This window comes from Oryzias latipes, chromosome 5 (genome assembly GCF_002234675.1).
Source record: "Oryzias latipes chromosome 5, ASM223467v1".
NCBI classification, from domain to species: Eukaryota; Metazoa; Chordata; class Actinopteri; order Beloniformes; family Adrianichthyidae; genus Oryzias; species Oryzias latipes.
The window spans coordinates 696,186-712,612 of record NC_019863.2 but is presented as its reverse complement, the minus strand read 5'-3'; the positions used below and the strand labels follow the sequence as shown (position 1 = coordinate 712,612).

At 39.8% G+C, this 16,427-nt stretch overlaps 1 protein-coding gene across 1 annotated transcript; it reads left to right on the top strand.

The window, feature by feature from the left end:
* The first annotated feature begins 1,514 nt into the window (after positions 1 to 1,514).
* On the top strand, positions 1,515 to 11,438 carry ogn (osteoglycin). The gene is made up of 6 exons (XM_004086123.4): positions 1,515 to 1,865; positions 3,310 to 3,370; positions 4,814 to 4,978; positions 8,742 to 8,944; positions 9,056 to 9,148; positions 9,485 to 11,438. The coding sequence occupies exons 1-6, from the start codon at positions 1,716 to 1,718 to the stop codon at positions 9,653 to 9,655; spliced, it is 843 nt and encodes a 280-aa protein (XP_004086171.1). The 5' UTR covers positions 1,515 to 1,715; the 3' UTR covers positions 9,656 to 11,438.
* Positions 11,439 to 16,427: the final 4,989 nt, after the last annotated feature.

Here is a 16,427-nt window from a genome sequence, read left to right as displayed (position 1 = left end):
CACAATATTAAGATTCAAAATTTACCAAAAAAAACAATTTTTTATTCGAAGAATCTATTGTAAAAGAATTTTACAAAAGTAGAGTTCCTTGCATATGATTTCCAACTTCTGACAGATGGACCTCAGCTGCTGTTGAGCAGGCATTCTTGAATGTTCATTATAGAGACAAGTCTCAAACTGATATTTTTTAATAATTCTGTTAAATTTTCCTATCTTATTGCAAACATATTTTTGTGGGCCAATACCAATACTGATTATTAGTAGTCAAGAAGACCAATCACCAATATTTGAAGCCAACATTAGTTACGAGTTACGCAACACTTTGTGAATGGATTTTAGGAGCTTGGGCTGACGTGTCTGCTTGCGCTGCTTTCGAAGTGCCGAAAAGCCGGCATCATTGATGAGGATCCACACGGCAACGAGACGGACTCTGACAATGACGAAAGGGAACCTAGCGTGTTTCATAGAAATGCAGCCTAGCCGTTCATTTCAGATACAGAAGATGAGGACTTTGATAGATTTGTGGATGCTGATATATGACAGAAAAAAGAAATCACAACCAACTCAGTTTTGCTCCCCCTGCCTTTTTAAACACACACTAGCATTAATTTTACTGGTATGTTTTAACGTGCCCGCGCCTTAAAATCCGGTGCACCTTTTGTATGTGTCAAATACCGAAAAATCTCCCATCACTGAGGCTGCGCCCTATGGTCATGAAAATATGGTACCTTGTATAATTTTTTTCAAAATTACATGAAAGAAACAAAGAAAACTGAAATAAGTGAATGTACTAACCTAAACTTGATGGAGGGATAAAAGAGCCACATGTGGATCCAGAGCCTTGGGAGGTCTGAACTACTTCAAGTAATTAAACAGGGACGGACTAAAACTGCATTAGTAAGTGCTCATACAGGGCACAAAGCAATAAAGGAAAAGAATAAAAACCATCCACACATTCCGCCTGCAAACACACTTTTTCGTGCACTTACAGAATTCTGTGCGCTTATTTGATTTAACTGTTAATTTGTATTGCACACTATTAGGTCTTTTTCTCAACAACAAACTCTGAAAGTTGATAATTCATCACAGATGGATGAACCAAAGTTTTCCAGCATATCCCAAAACATCAAACACAGAGAGGTTTGGGCAGTCCACAGCTCTCAAGCAAATTCCTGTCCTCAGTAAGTCCCCTCTGTCTGCTGAATGAAATGCTTGTGCAACAGCTGAGAAAAAAATGAAACAGAAGATGAAAAGCACCAACCCTGGCTAATTAGGCATGGTTTGGTTATAAGTCATTGCTGAGTGGTCAGACAGAGACCACAGACATTCCTCCAGACAAAAACACACTCACACTTTGGTGTCAAGTTTGCTTTTTTGTGCTTTCTGCCATTACTAATGGAAATATTTTAACTGGAAATTTGCAGGAAAAACTGACTGTTTTTTTCTGACGGGGTTTGTTTGTGGCCCTTTTTACTGATCCTGAATATTTGTATGGATCTTTCTTATTGCTTTCAGTTAGTGGGTGGTCAGGAAAGGGTTAACAGGCTGTGCTGTATAAATCTGCTTTAAGAGTCTGCTGGAAGCTACTGGTTCAGCCTTTAAATACAGTCACTGGAATCTTCCTAACAGTGTTTGGAGCAGAGCGATCAACTGCTGAGCATTATTCAGGCTTTGAGAGGTGCTGGTGTTTGAACATCACACCACTATCAGAAAGGATGAAGATGCTCTTCTTTGCTTTTATGCTGCTTCTGTGCCTGCCAGCAGCCCCAGCAAGAAAGCTTAGACGGGATTCCCAACTGATTCGTGGATCTGTACCTCACAGGCGGCTGACAGGACACATTAGTTACAATTTCAAGTCAAGGAGGGTGAGAGCTTTCTTACAGACGTTCTTTGACCTAAAATATAAGCGAGCTGCCTTCTGTTTTCCATTAGCACAAGTGTGCTTTCAAGCTGAATTAAGTTTTAATATGTGTTTGTGTAAGAAAACAACCCCCAACTAAATGGGTTCTGAAGGTAATTTTAAAAAGGAAAAGCATTACTAAGAGTCATTTTTACCTGAAATAAATGTTTAAGAATTTATAGTAAGAAAACCTACAATGTTTGTAGAAATGAGTTAAACATACAGATTAAACATGCTTAACAAAAGCAGAAATGACTCACCTTATAAATGTCACCATAAATATTTATGAAGAGGAAAACCCAATCGTTTCAAGTTAAATGGGTAATTCCTTATTGAGCTGTTGGATTAGGTTAAATAATTGTTATTTTTTTCACTTAAAAACCCCAGTTGATTCAAATTATAAAAGAAAATCAATCTTTTTACGATTTTGTCTGTTGTCATTTGCTTTCATATTGGGTAACAACAGATCCTATAAACACCATTTTTTCTTGTCAACTTATTTAGCAATTCAGTAAGAGAAAGATATGTCTCTAAGAATTTCCCAGCTGAGACTACAAGAATTTCAAATATTCAAAGACGGGGTTTTGTTTTAGTACCCTTCATATGTGATCAGCTTAATTACATTAACTTGTTGTTTTGGTCTTTAAAGGTTTCTTCGTGTGGCTTCTGCTATCAATCAGCTTGGATGTGTTCTTTATTTTTTAACATAATTTAAAGTGTTTACATAGACAGTTGTTTCTTGTGAATAGTCTGTGGCCCTGGATTGGAAATTTGAATAATAACTTTTTGGAGGTTCAGCTACTAAAGCAGTGAAAATGAAAATTTAAACAGTGGTGATGCAAGATTCTATCTTAAATCAGTCCCTGGGGAGTTAACTGCTCTGTTTAGCTTGGCTTTGCAGTAAAGATTCCTTTAGTTGCAGACCTGCAGAAAAGTTTAGAGTCCAAGTACTCAGGCTGTGAAGTCATTAGACTTGAGGTCAGGATCCATCTCATCCATCCAAAAATAAAGTTTATTGAGATCAGTGGCTAAAGGAGACTTTGTTTTTGTATTTGAAAGTCAAATGAGCCATCAGTTGGTGTGCTTTGTGTATATGAAGATTACCGACTACTATAGTCCTTGTGTTGTGTTTCTGTTGAATGTAAGAGGAGTCTGTTCATATCTGACTATTAACTGTATATGTGTGACCTATAAGACAATTTTAGAGAGAAAAACAACAGATTTAACCTTGAAATAAAAATGATATATGAGGCAAAGAATGCACATTTAAAATTTACTGACATCTGCGTTCACACTGCAGCACTAAATCAAAGTATAGCCATACCTTATTTACAAGCTGTTTGGAGGTATCACTGTGAGATATTATAAAAATGGTCATGGCTGTGAAAAGAGTGTGTTGTCTCCTGCAGAGGACCCCTCGTTCTGATGATGATCCTGGTGCCATGACGCCAACAGACAGTAATGCAGATGGTAAGAACCAGAGCTGTCTGACACCTTTCTGTTCTTGCTCACCAAGGAAGAACAGGCAAATTCTGTCTAAAGGTTAGATTAGGTTTGAGCATGCAAGCAAAAGAAACAAAGCTGTGTTTAAACTTGGACAGAGAAAACCAGAAAAGATGAAACAGAAAATGTCTAACTATGGAACAGTAAAATTAATAATAGTAAAAAACGGGGAAAAAAAAAACTTTAGAAGAATTCAGGATGTCAACATTGACCAGCTGGTGACAGACGTTTTCGTCCCATCTAGGTCTGGTATTACTGCCAAACTAAAGCATACAATTGATTTGAATTTACAATTCAGTTTGATTTCCGAGTCAACACAATTTCATTAGATTTCAATATATTGTTAAATTTCCTTTTATAAAACAATTCAGGGGGCAGCACGTGATGTAGTGGTTGGCACTCAAGCTTTCTCTCACATCGACAAGGTTAGAATCCTGGCTGGGTCCTTCCTGTGTGGAGTTTGCATATTCTCCTTGAGCATGCATTGGTTTTCTGCTGCTTTCTCCCACAGTCAAAAAACATGCTTCACAGGTTGATACAAATTGTTCCTAAGTGTGTATGGCACTCTGCAACAGATTGGCAACCTCTCGAGGGTGTACTCCATGTCACCCGACAGTAGCTGGGATAGGCTCCAGCAGCCCTGAAACCCCAAAAGGGATTACGTGGGTTTGGAAGATGGATGGAAACATCTGTCGTTAGCAGTTATGAAAATATTTTCTTTAATTAACTAGTGATTTTAACAGAAAAAGTTAAACTTTTCATGTCGAAGCTATCAGTTCTTATGACAAAAATGTTTTTTTGCCTCAAAAATGCTTGAAATTGCTACACAAGAAAATTCCCATTTATAGATCCAATTGATTTTACATCAACATGTGAATATTAATTTATATAAAATATTTTTAAACCAGGCCCCAAAAATAAGACAAATTGAGTCAAATGTACACAAAAAATAATCTTTTACATGTTCATATGCTGGTGTGTGATGGTTGTTTGAACACACAAACTTGTCCTCTATGTGCAATTATTTATTGAAAAAGAGCTTATTTATTCATTAATTTATTTATTGAAAAAGAGCTGCTGAAAACAATTTGGTTGCGCACTGCATAATGATAATAAAAGATTCTGATTCTGAAACTTACCAATTATTCAAACTATTTTTGTACTGACTTTCAATAATAAATTACAAAAAATCTTCTGCATTTTTTACTTTGGAAGTTTATTGTAGACATTACAAGTTAGAGTAAAACTTCCATGAACTTTGAGTATTACCCTTTTATGCAACGTACAATTACCCCTTTTCAGATGTGTTAAGTTTTTTCCCAGATTCTGTCTTTGGTTATTTGCAGCTCAAGTTGATCAATCTATGCAGCAAAATAACTTTTAACAAGTCTTTTACCCTTTTTCTTGCAGACCTTCCCACTTGTCTGTTGTGCGTTTGTCTGATTGGCTCAGTGTATTGTGAGGAGGTCAGTCCAGTCATCACCTCTGTTCCTGCTCTCCCTAAGGAATCTACCTACCTATATGCACGCTTCAATAAGATCAAAAAGATCAACAAGAAGGACTTTGCTGACACAGGTAAATTTGTAAAGCCAAAAAGCTTGTAGTTTGAACAAAGTTTTAGAGTTTCAAATGGGAACTTTTTAGTACGGCTTGAGTTAGAAGACTAAGTTAGCCAGCAAACCTTGTAGAATCCAGGGATTATAAAAATTACACATTGTAGTACTAAAACAAGTGCACATTTTAAGACAAATTTATAAGCTACCACCAATTATCCATCCATTATTTTCCACTCATCTGGGAGTGGGTTGCGGTGGCAGTAGTCCAAGCAAAGATGCCCAGACATCCTTCTCCCTCCCCAATTACTCTCGAGGCGTTCCCAGGGGTCTCTTCCCAGTGATGCCTGGAACTCCTCCCCAGGGAGGCATCCAGGAGGCATTTGGTCCTGATGCCCAATTTGCTAAACTGGGCTCACTTCATGTGGAGGAGCTCTACTCTAAAATCTTACCAGTTGACCCGGCTCCTCACCCCAGATTATGTAGTGCCTTGCCAGTCGGTTAAGGAAAATCTTCTTTGCTGGGACCTCAAATGGAGACCCTGTTTTCTTTCACTGTGAATTGGCAGAGACTTTTTTTTACACCAGGTGCCTTTCCTGACACAACCCTGTATTTTCAAGGCACAGGGAGAATCAGATATGCAGCAGCACGAAGGGGTCTTGCCTAAAAATCCACACAGAATTTTTTCTTATATAAATAAAAATGGATTGGATTTTTTGTGCTTTTCCAGACACTCAAAGCGCTTACAATGTGTGTCCATTATCCATTCACTCCTCATTCATACTTGGTGATGGTAGGCCAATGATGTAGCCACAGTAGGGTACCATTACCAAGTATGTATGACTGGAGCAGACTGACAGAGATGTGGCTCCCCGTACGTGCCTACGCCCCCCTTGACATGTCTGAATAAACCCCTATTGTGATCTAGGCCAACTTTTATTTATTTTGATCACGGTTGAACATTTTTTGTGTTGGACCGGATGGAAAAGGAAAGAAGGGAAGAAGAGAGAGGGATGTTAGAGAGGGGGGTAGGAGGTAGGGGTGTGAACACAAACCTCATCACCGCGGTGATAAACTCATCACCGCACTTTTTACATTTTTTTGTTGAAAGTCTTATTGGTTTAAAGTTCTGCATATGGTGTGTGATTGGAACTATAATCAACACATTAAACACATTCATTTTTGCTGATAATTTACTTTTTCTGCTAGTCCTGTGTTCAGACTTCAAGGGTTTCTGGGGGAAACCTTTTATTACTGTTCTCCTTCACTCCCTAAGCAGCGCCTCTAATTGCCTCTACGCTGCCTCTACGCTGCCTCTACGCTGCGTGCACTTCCTCTTCTTACACACACGCGTGCGGTTTCAGCAGCACACACACATCCTTATTCTACAACAGAAGTTTCCATCTCACGAGGAAATACGACAAATTTACTGCGTTCTAATTATTAATTTCCATTGTATTCATTTGCATTACAAGCTGCGTGTGTTCTTTAGTGCGCGACACGGACGCCCGCCGGAGGATTTTGTGTTGGGGGGGGGGGGGGGGGGGGGGGGGTTATTACCGTTTACATTCGCACTGTTAGATTTCGATGAATATCACTACATGTTTTGTTTGGAAACTATTTTGTGCAGCGCAAAGTTAGATGTCTGTATAAATAAAGGCAGAGCCTCCTGCGCCGCCTTGTTCATGGGTGTCAGGCTTCATGGGTACCGGAAAGGTGACAAAGTGTCTCCAGTCTGTTTATTACTAGAAAATAGAAAATATTCTGAGAAGATTTCTGTACCAGAGAGCACAGGTGAAGCCTCACGTGCAGCTCCAGAGCGGTCCACTGCAGAAGAATCAACACGCACCCCCAACACACGTGTGTGCGCTCCTTCCTCCAACACACGCAGCACGCTGACACACACACATACACATAGTCATTCTACAACACCTATATAGTTAGTCCATTAGTTAGATAGGTAGTAGTAAGTTGTTACTGTTGTTTGTTAATAAAGAATACTGCATTGTAATTGTATTCATTTGCGACGCGGCCGCCGGGGGATTTTGTGTTTGGTGGGGGGGGGGGGGGGGGCACAGCAGCAAGGGCAGCTAGGACCCCCCCCAAGACTCGCACGGCAGCAGATAGAGAACAACCGCCCTCCAGGCAATCACATCCACGAGAACAGGGAGGCATGGGGGGGACAGAGAGCTCCAGACCAACCAAAAGAGCCCCCCCACACACACACAGACACACCGCCAGGAGGGCGAATGCCGGGCTCCGCCCCAGAAGAGCAGCCCCAGCCCCAGACGAGCAGCCCACCACCACCCAAGAGTTCTGGGCATCCCCCGCCCCAACCCCAGGCACGAGCCAGGGCCCCCCAAATAAGACCCACCCCACGCTCCAGGCAGCCACCCACCCTGCCCACGGTTGGTCAAGGAGAGAGCAAGGCAGGGGTGACCACCTTTTCCCAGGAGGAGGATGCCGAAGAGAAGTGGGGGTCTACAAGGAGTGTTATAAACATGGCCCAACCAGGCTCAACTGCAGTTGGAATTCTGGCGAGGCCCAGCGCTCAAGGGCAAGGACCAGAACCCACATCACAGGGACATGGACACCCCCAGGCTCAGATGTGATGTGATCCCCAGCTCTTGGTCTTGCCAGAGAACTCAGGGATCCCTCTCCCTGTATGGGGAGAGCGCTGCTGGGCCCAGGATGTCAGCACCCAAGGGACACGACCACCGTCACCGAGGGTCTGGTACCCCCCTCAAGGGATGGGGTAGGGGAAAGATGGTCTGAGGTCCCACCTTCCTTGTGAAATGCATGTGTGTGTGTTTGTGAGGGTGGGTGTGGGCATGTATGTGTGTGTGTTGGACTGTATAGTTTGAGGGGTAAAAGGTGTGTATACTAAGAGGGTGCAAAATGACTAAATGTCTAAGGTACAGTTAAAATTGGCGGGTAGGGCAGTGAGAGGACATCTGCTACTTGCTGGCAGTGATGTCCAAGCAACCCCCCTACCAAGGGCCCTACATGTCTAAGGTGCAATTAAAATAGAGAGGGGGGGGCTGTTTCTATACGGCAACCATGGGAGGGGGACCACTGCCAAGTAGCTCCTCCCCCCAAGGTGCATTGCAGGCTGCCACCCCCCACCCCCCCTCAACACCCTAATATTTGATTATATGAGGAAGAGGATACGTTGGGGACACCTGGTATACTGTCCCCTGGTACTCAAACAACCATCCCCAAGCAATCCCCCCCCCCCCCCCCCCCCAGGACAGGGCCAACAAGCCACCCCACTCCCACCCCCCGCACCCAGTTGTGGGAGCAAGGGCACATGGCCAAAGTTTGTCTGGAATGACGGTATCGCCGTTTGTCAACCCCCTGCCTACGATATACTGGTGCCACATGCTCTGATGGCCATCCTTGTGTTCGAACATGGTGGTTGTTACAGACAAACTGTGACAAGCACAGAAGTCCAACAATCACACACCAGGAGGTTCAGATCAGAGAGGCCATTTCTTCCAGGGATGCCCTTCTGGGTGCCACTGTTGTTGCCCACATGAGCACTCAAGGCCCCCAGGAGGACAATGAAGTTCCCCAGTTGAGGCGTGTTCCACAATGAATCTAAATTTTTGGTAGCAGGGATACCTAGCGAAAGCTGACATGTCTTAAATGGTATGTGACTGGAAAAAGCTTGGAAACAATTATTCCCAACAGGACAGCATGCTGAATCTGTTTTAATAAATCCATGCAATATTTCAACTAAAGCAGCTCACGGTTATTGACCTCTTAATTGTTTTTGATTCCAGTGACCTTGAAGAGAATTGACCTCACAGGAAACTTGATCTCAGAGATTGAAGAAGAGGCCTTCTCCAAGCTGTCTATGTTGGAGGAACTGTCTCTGGCTGAGAACAGACTGGTTAAACTTCCTACTCTGCCAACCAAACTGTCAACCTTCAACGCAAACCAAAACCTTCTTAAAACAAAAGGAGTAAAGGCTAACATCTTTAAGGTACAACTTACTAATGAAAAACTACTTGTTAACATTCCCACCTTAATTTAACCCCAAAAGGAGGGTGGTTAACAGTTTTGTTGAGCATGTTTTGGTAAAATTTTCCAACAGAAACTGACTATGTTGGCAAACTTGTTCCTGGCTGACAACCTGCTTGACGCTGTTCCCAACATCCCAGAGAGCGTCCGCATTCTACATTTACAGGTATGTAACTTTGACCAAAATTGTATTTTGCACACAAATTATATAAGATTTTTATTCCAAATGAAACTTAGAAAGTATCATTATATACCAGCATTTGCTTAAGTTATGTTGGATGCCTATGTATTTGCTAAGAAATTCATGTTGGAAAAAGTAAATGAAACAAGAATGAGACTAATATTGGCAAAGATAAGCTTGTTTTGTCTGATCAATACATTGGGCTGCATATCTCAGTTTGGTTTCTCCCAATGAATCTGAGCTGCATTTCAGTGTTCTAACATCATTCAAATTTCAATGCAAATATTCACTTTTCTCCTCACCACTCTTCATTATCTTTAGAACAACAACATCACTAATGTCACCATAGACACCTTCTGCAAGTCCGACAACAATTACTACCTCCGACCAAGTCTCAGTGAGGTCCGTTTGGATGGCAACCCAGTGGTGCTGTCCAAATACCCCGACAGCTTCACCTGTATGAAAGTACTTCCAGTTGGACGGTACCGCTGAGGAGCAGCTAATTCTAATGTACCTCTTTTTGTTAATTAAGCAGTTTTTCGTACACCAGAGTCCATTAGATGTACCACAGTATTCTGGACTTTAGGTTGCTCATTACACTGTGTGAATCAAGGTGTTAACATCCTTCTTTAGCTAGTTTCACTGTCAGGTCAAAAAACAACTCATTGGACTTGTGCAATTTCTCAATTCCTCTGTAAGTCTGTTTTATCTAAGTTTAAGTTGCTTTTCAAAGCCTGCCACTGAGAGACAGAGTCAGTCTTAGCTATAGCAAAAGCTTCAAATATTCTATTAAACAAGTGATATGTGCTGTTTTTTTATTTGCTTCAGACATTAATTTTAATGTGTATGATGAACAGTAGCCCCAACCGAGGTACCTTCTTTGTATATCTTAGGTGGGATGGGACACAAAACAACATGCAGTCCTGTAAAAGAGTTTGTCTTTTAACCGGATACTTTTCATTACCCCCCCCCCTCCCCCCCAAGTATTGATTTAATTAATTAAACCTGTATGTCAAGGCAAAGTAATTACCTCATAAACCTAATCTAATAATAATACCAATGACCAGAGTCCGGTATTTAAAAACACGGGCACTCACTCTCTCTGGTGGCTGTTGGGGAATTGTTGCTCACTATATTCTGCAGATATCTGAAGGATCATTAACATGAACAACTTGCCTAAAATCCAACATCTCAGTCTGACTTAAAAAGAGACTCTGTGGCTGTGGACTGGCGTAGTCGTTTTTTTTTTTATTCATGAACGTGCTGCCTATCTTTAGTGTTCTGGTAAAGGAATTAGGTTCTTCAGGGTTTTCTAGCATGGGAACTTTAAGCATAATTGGTCAAGGCAAAATGTCTAAGTCTTAAATCAGCCCCTGACTACCATACTAACAACATCATGTTTGCCAGTTACTTTATAGACATAAAATGTTTTTTATATTTTAGAAGTTACAGAAAATACCATCCAAACTGCAGAAACTTTTGGCTTCACTGATCCACCAAATACTTGAGTGAAAGTCTTTACGCTAGTCCAAATATTTCAGTCAAATGTGAGACAAGTCAGGGCTGCATGGTCAAGCTTAGTCAAAGGAGCTGGTGCAAAGGGAAGCCCCTCCCGGTCATGGAATCTGCCTTTTTTTTTTTTTTTTTTTTTAAATGATTTCCTGAAAGATCTGAAATTTTCTTGCCGGAGAACCCATTCAAAAACTAAACACAATCTTTAAAAACTAAAACTGCTATCACTATGTTTGGCAGTGTCAGTTGATCTACAAAAGGTTGCTATGGAGATCTGCTCGATTTTTCATAGATCTTTTGCCCTGGACCCTGTTTTGTTTCTTTTTGGCCAGTCAGAGAGGTTGCCTGTGTTACCTAGATAGATGAGGTTGCTTCACAAACTTTTACACCTGGCTAGGAGATGTTCAGGAGATGTGATACTACAATGGATTCAAGTGCAAACTCCATCCATTACACAATGGTACAGAGAGACTTTTTCCAATGGAACGCCTCAGTGCCTGATTAAATTGTAACTCCGACCTTTTCTACAAGACCTGGCAGCCTTATCTAGATCACCTTCCTCGAGAAATTGTTGATATACTTTGTACAGGAGGCTCACTTTTTGTATTCCAAAGTAATTAGTAACTGCTTTAAGAAAATATCCCAACATGTTATTCTAACCTAGATTTTGTGTGCACCTTTAACTAGTTAGATCTGTGCTGTGCTGTGTTGGTTTGTGTTGTATTCTTTTCTTGAAAAGTTAATAAAGTATAATTACAAAAAACTGCTTAGTCATAGTTTACTCTGGGTTTAGCTTGAGCAGTTGGTCTGCACAATAAATCGCAAATTTATCATTATCGCAATATCAAGTGGTGCTATATACATTTCGCAAAAGACAGCAAAAATTGCAATAAATGGTTACATTAAATGTGCTACAACAATCTTATGGCAGCTTGAAGTATTTAACGAATCAAATATATCCATTTATGCAGTTGACCAATTGGGTGGACGCCTTCACCTTATTGACTAATTGGATGGAGCCCTTTTATGTTAGATGTTCACCTCCAATGTAGATGAGATTATAATGTAGATTATAATTTTTATACTGTTGCAGTGTAATGGAAATGATGTTTTTGGTTGTTTTGCTATTTATTCATACACCGCAAGTTACAGTCAGGACCATAAATATTTGGACAGAGACACATTCTTCCTAATTTATTTTCTGTTAATTTTAAATAAAACAACTCAGATGCCATTGAAGTGCAGACTTTCAGCTTTTATTTCATGGGTTGAACAAAAACATTGCATAAAAATGTGAAAAACTAAACACAATCCCTTCATTTCAAGTAATTGGACAATTGGACAATGAAAAAAGTGAAAACAAAATGGTCATTACTAATATTTGGTAGAAAACCCTTTGTTGGCAATGACAGCCTGAAGTCTTGAACTCATGGACATCAGCAGATGCTGGGTTTTCTCCTTCTGAATGCTCTGCCAGGCCTTTACTGCAGCGGCAAACAGTTGCTGTTTGTTTGTGGGCCTTTCTGTCTGAAGTTTAGTCTTCAACAAGTGAAATGCTGCTCAATTGGGTTAAGATCAGGTGACTGACTTGGCCATTCAAGAATATTCCTCTTCTTTGCTTTAATAAACTCCTGAGTTGCTTTGGCTGTATGTTTTGGGTCGTTGTCTATCTGTATTATGAAACGCCGTCCAATCAGTTTGGCTGCATTCACCTGGATCTGTGCAGACAGTTTGTCTCTGAACACCTCAGAATTCATTGGGCTGCTTCTGTCCTGTGTTATCAATAAACACTAGTGTCCCAGTGCCACTAGCAGCCATGCAGGCCCAGACCATCACACTGCCTCCACCACTGCCTCCACCAGTCCAGTCTAGCCATCCTATTCTTGAGGCTTATGAGTGGCTTGCATCTTGCAGTGTTCCCTCTGGATCTACTTTCATGCAGTCTTCTTTTGATGGTAGACTTGGATATTGATAAGCCTACCTGCTGGAGAGTGTTGCCCACTTGGTTGGCTGTTATGAACGAGTTCCTCTTTACCATGGAAATGATTCTGCCACCATCCACCACTGTTGTCTTCCGTGGACGTCCAGGTCTTTTTGCGTTGCTGAGTTCACCAGTGCTTTCTTTCTTTCTCAGGATGTACCACACTGTTGATTTTGCCACTCCTAATACTGTAGCAATTTCTGGTTTCATGGTTTTTTTCTGTTTTCTCAGCTTAATGATGGCTCCTTTCACCTGCATGGAGAGCTCCTTTGACCGCATGTTGTCTGTTCACAGATAAAAATCTTCAAAATGCAAGCACGAGTCCTCTAATCAACTCCAGGCCTTTTATCTGCTTCACTCATAATGACATAATAAGGGAATTGCCCACACCTGCCCATGCAATAGCATGGAAGTCATTTGTCCAATTACTTACCAGCCCATGAAATGAAGGGATTGTGTTTAAAAAATGCTTTAGTTTTTCACATTTTGATGCAATCTTTTTGTTCAACCCATGGAATAAAAGCTGAAAGTCTGCACTTCAATGGCATCTGAGTTGTTTGATTTAAAATTCACTGTGGTGATGTAAAGAAACAAAAATAGAAAGACTGTGTCTATCTCCTAATATTTATGGTCCTGACTGTATATCGTCATCGCAATATTGATCACTAATATCGCAAGTTTTCCTTATATCATGCAGCCTTATTGAGCAGCAATTACCTTTCCACAGAGAGCAAGGCAGGGTTCAAAAGCATTTATAGCCTAAATATAAATCAGCATTTCAAAACTGTATTTTGCACAGAAATTATTTTTAAAGCAACTAAAAATCCCTAATGTGGCCAGGTAGATCGACATAAACTGTTCTTACAAAGTAATCAAAAAAATTTATTACAAAAATGTTTCTGACATTGCAGAAGAAGATATCTGATGTTGAGTCCTCTCTGTCATTTCTGTGACTTACCAAAGAGACTGGTCACTGCCTCGATTTACCTTCATGGCATCTATAGGTCTGTGAACCCACGTTAGATTTTTCAAACAGGGTATCTCTGTTATTCTCAAAAGATTTTGTGTCACCTCTTCTGTGCAGACCAGCAGTGTTCAGGGCTAGATTTATAATTTACAGTAAACCCCAATGTTCAAAGCAGATCTTTCCTAATTCTCTGTTGACGTTCTTCAGCTATGTACCGGTAATTCATTTTGATTTGGCTAACAACATTTATCAGATGTGTAAACAGAGGCAAATGTACAGCAACTGTCCATGTTATTATTTTACTTTGACCTGACACTCTTCTGTCTGCATGAATAAAACTGCTTCCTATTCAGGGCAGTACAAACACAGAGTAAAACTTTTTTTGCTTGACACCTTTGCTCATAGAAACACAACAGTCCAAGGAAATTAATCTTTTTTAATACAGGCATGATGTTATCATACACTATTGTATGAGTATTTTAAATTTCATTTACTGTAGCATTTGTTATATTTTAGTAATATTTCCTGATTAAAAAGGCAATTAAAGAACACCACAGGTTTTACAACACTACACAATCTACACAAACTTTGCAAATTAAGAATGTTGTTTACAACGGTAAATTTCCTCACTAACATAATTACATTTATCCAAGCATGTATTGTCACACTAATGTAATAAAAATAAACTTTAGGCAAATATATGCACTTTTGATCTATTTCTGAAAGGTTAGACTTTAGAATATTTCTATTATCAGTAATAACTAAAAATAAATCATTCTGAACGTTTCCTTTCTTTATTTTCCAGCATTAAGGGACTCAACAGCAATACTTGTTTTAAGCCAAACAGTTAAAATACTATTGCTTAGAACACGCTGGGCCTTTATAGAGTGCATTTTGTTTAGCTTTTGTCCACCACACTATTTCAGCCTTGTGTCTTTTACTCTGTGAAATTACTGGTTAAACTAGTTAGTTGAACTATTATCACGCGAAGACAGAAAAAAGTAATAATAATACTATCCAGTGTTTTTCAATCCAATATCATAATGTGTCCTTGTGAAAACTATAACTATAGATGCATTGGAGTGCATTTATGCAACAACTTTGTGTAGCACTTTTAAGTCACTTGTGACAGAGATCCCCAATGGCTAACTGTTGGGTGTGTTGAGATTGATATCTTTATTTTTTACAAGTCTGTTCAGGCTTTTACACTTAGTTAATTACACTCAGTTAGACCTTCTTACACATGTTTTGTGTAAAGTCATGTATCGTTACTTCTATTTTTGATGTTTATTTTATGTTATCAGTTCGAAATGAATACATACATTTTAAAAATAAGAAGATTAACTTGTTTTCTAATTTATAGACATATTAAAGTGAACTGGAGGACATGTATCAACAAACTATAAAAATGTGAAGATAATTTGTTTCTGCTTCTGACATGATTTGCCATGTTCTAATGCTTCACTTCCACCTTTGAAGATTTTTGTAAAGGTTTTTACTCTTGTGAATACAACAGGGGGTACATGAAAATGGGTATGTAAAATGGCTTTGTTTGTGGATATGTTAATAAAAAAAATATTTAGAAAAAAATATTCTTGGATTGTTTTTTTACACATTCTGAGTAAATAGGATTGAAAATGCAACATAAATGTAGAGGATCATGGTCAAAAACTACTTAATTGGCATCTGATTGTACCAGCATGCAAATACAAACATGACACTGCTCAGTACAGTTGTCACATTAGTTTTTGTGTTATTAGTTTAAAAAAAGTGAAAACCAATGTCTGAAGTCCCACTGATTGTCCCACATCTGAGTGTGCGACTTTGACCTTTCCCTGAGGGAGCGGTGAGCTGCAATCCCTGCTGGCTCAGAAACTACTTTGATGGTATAACCCCCCATCCATGACGATAATTAAGACACCATACAACACGTCCCATAAGGTCAACCAGCAGTTAACACAACTTTGTTTTAGTACAAAAACCTGCAATATTAATTAAGACATAAATCACTGAGTAACTTGGTTTATTTTTTGTACTTGAACTCTCCAAATGTTATTTTTCAGCAATGCTATACAATTGTAATCCTCCTGTTCCTTTGCTTTGCTCACCTTATATAAATGAGCACTTTTTTTTACATTAACTTCAATACATTCTTGTTATGTCTATGTGACATTAACGCATGGAACATGTTACAGCAGAATAGTTAACAACAGTAGTGACCTTCTCTGTAGAAATACTGAACAAAATGCAAGTGAAGCAAAACAGGACTGTAAAGTGCTCAGATCAGCATGGAAAATGTTGGTTAGTTCTAATTCAGCCCAGAAAACTTGGCAGAAGAGCACTTTCTCCAAGTAAAAAGGATAATATGTTCCACCTTTGGAGCTTGATGTGGTGTTTGACATTTCACTTCAAACAGTTCCTGCAGTACCAGAAAGCTGCATACACACCGGGCATGTGATGTACTTCCAAGAACGCGCAAAACAGGCATTCCTAGAACACGCTTTTAGCATACAGCGTCTGGCCCAACCCTACCCAAGATAGCAAATGTACTCACAGTTGGAAGAGGCTTGGTGCAGAATATCACAGCACTGGAAATCTCAGGAATTTTGCTTCAGGCTTTTGCTTTCACAGCTCTATTCCAATATATGAAAGATTTGGTGTGGTATGATTACAGCCAAGCACAAATCGTAATTATTATTACTCATCCATGATCAATTTTCAAACGCTTGGCACTTCCATGTTTTGAAATGGCCGCTACTAATGCGTCACTACAGAATCCTAGTCTCTGATTGGTAAAATTAAAC

What these genes read in the sequence shown, in the direction of transcription:
- ogn (XM_004086123.4), top strand. Translation starts at nt 1,716, where the DNA reads ATGAAGATGCTCTTCTTTGCTTTTATGCTGCTTCTGTGCCTGCCAGCA. An exon ending in TAAAGGCTAACATCTTTAAG is followed by an intron (nt 8,945 to 9,055) that starts GTACAACTTACT and finishes ATTTTCCAACAG; the next exon opens with AAACTGACTATGTTGGCAAA. An exon ending in TCCGCATTCTACATTTACAG is followed by an intron (nt 9,149 to 9,484) that starts GTATGTAACTTT and finishes CATTATCTTTAG; the next exon opens with AACAACAACATCACTAATGT.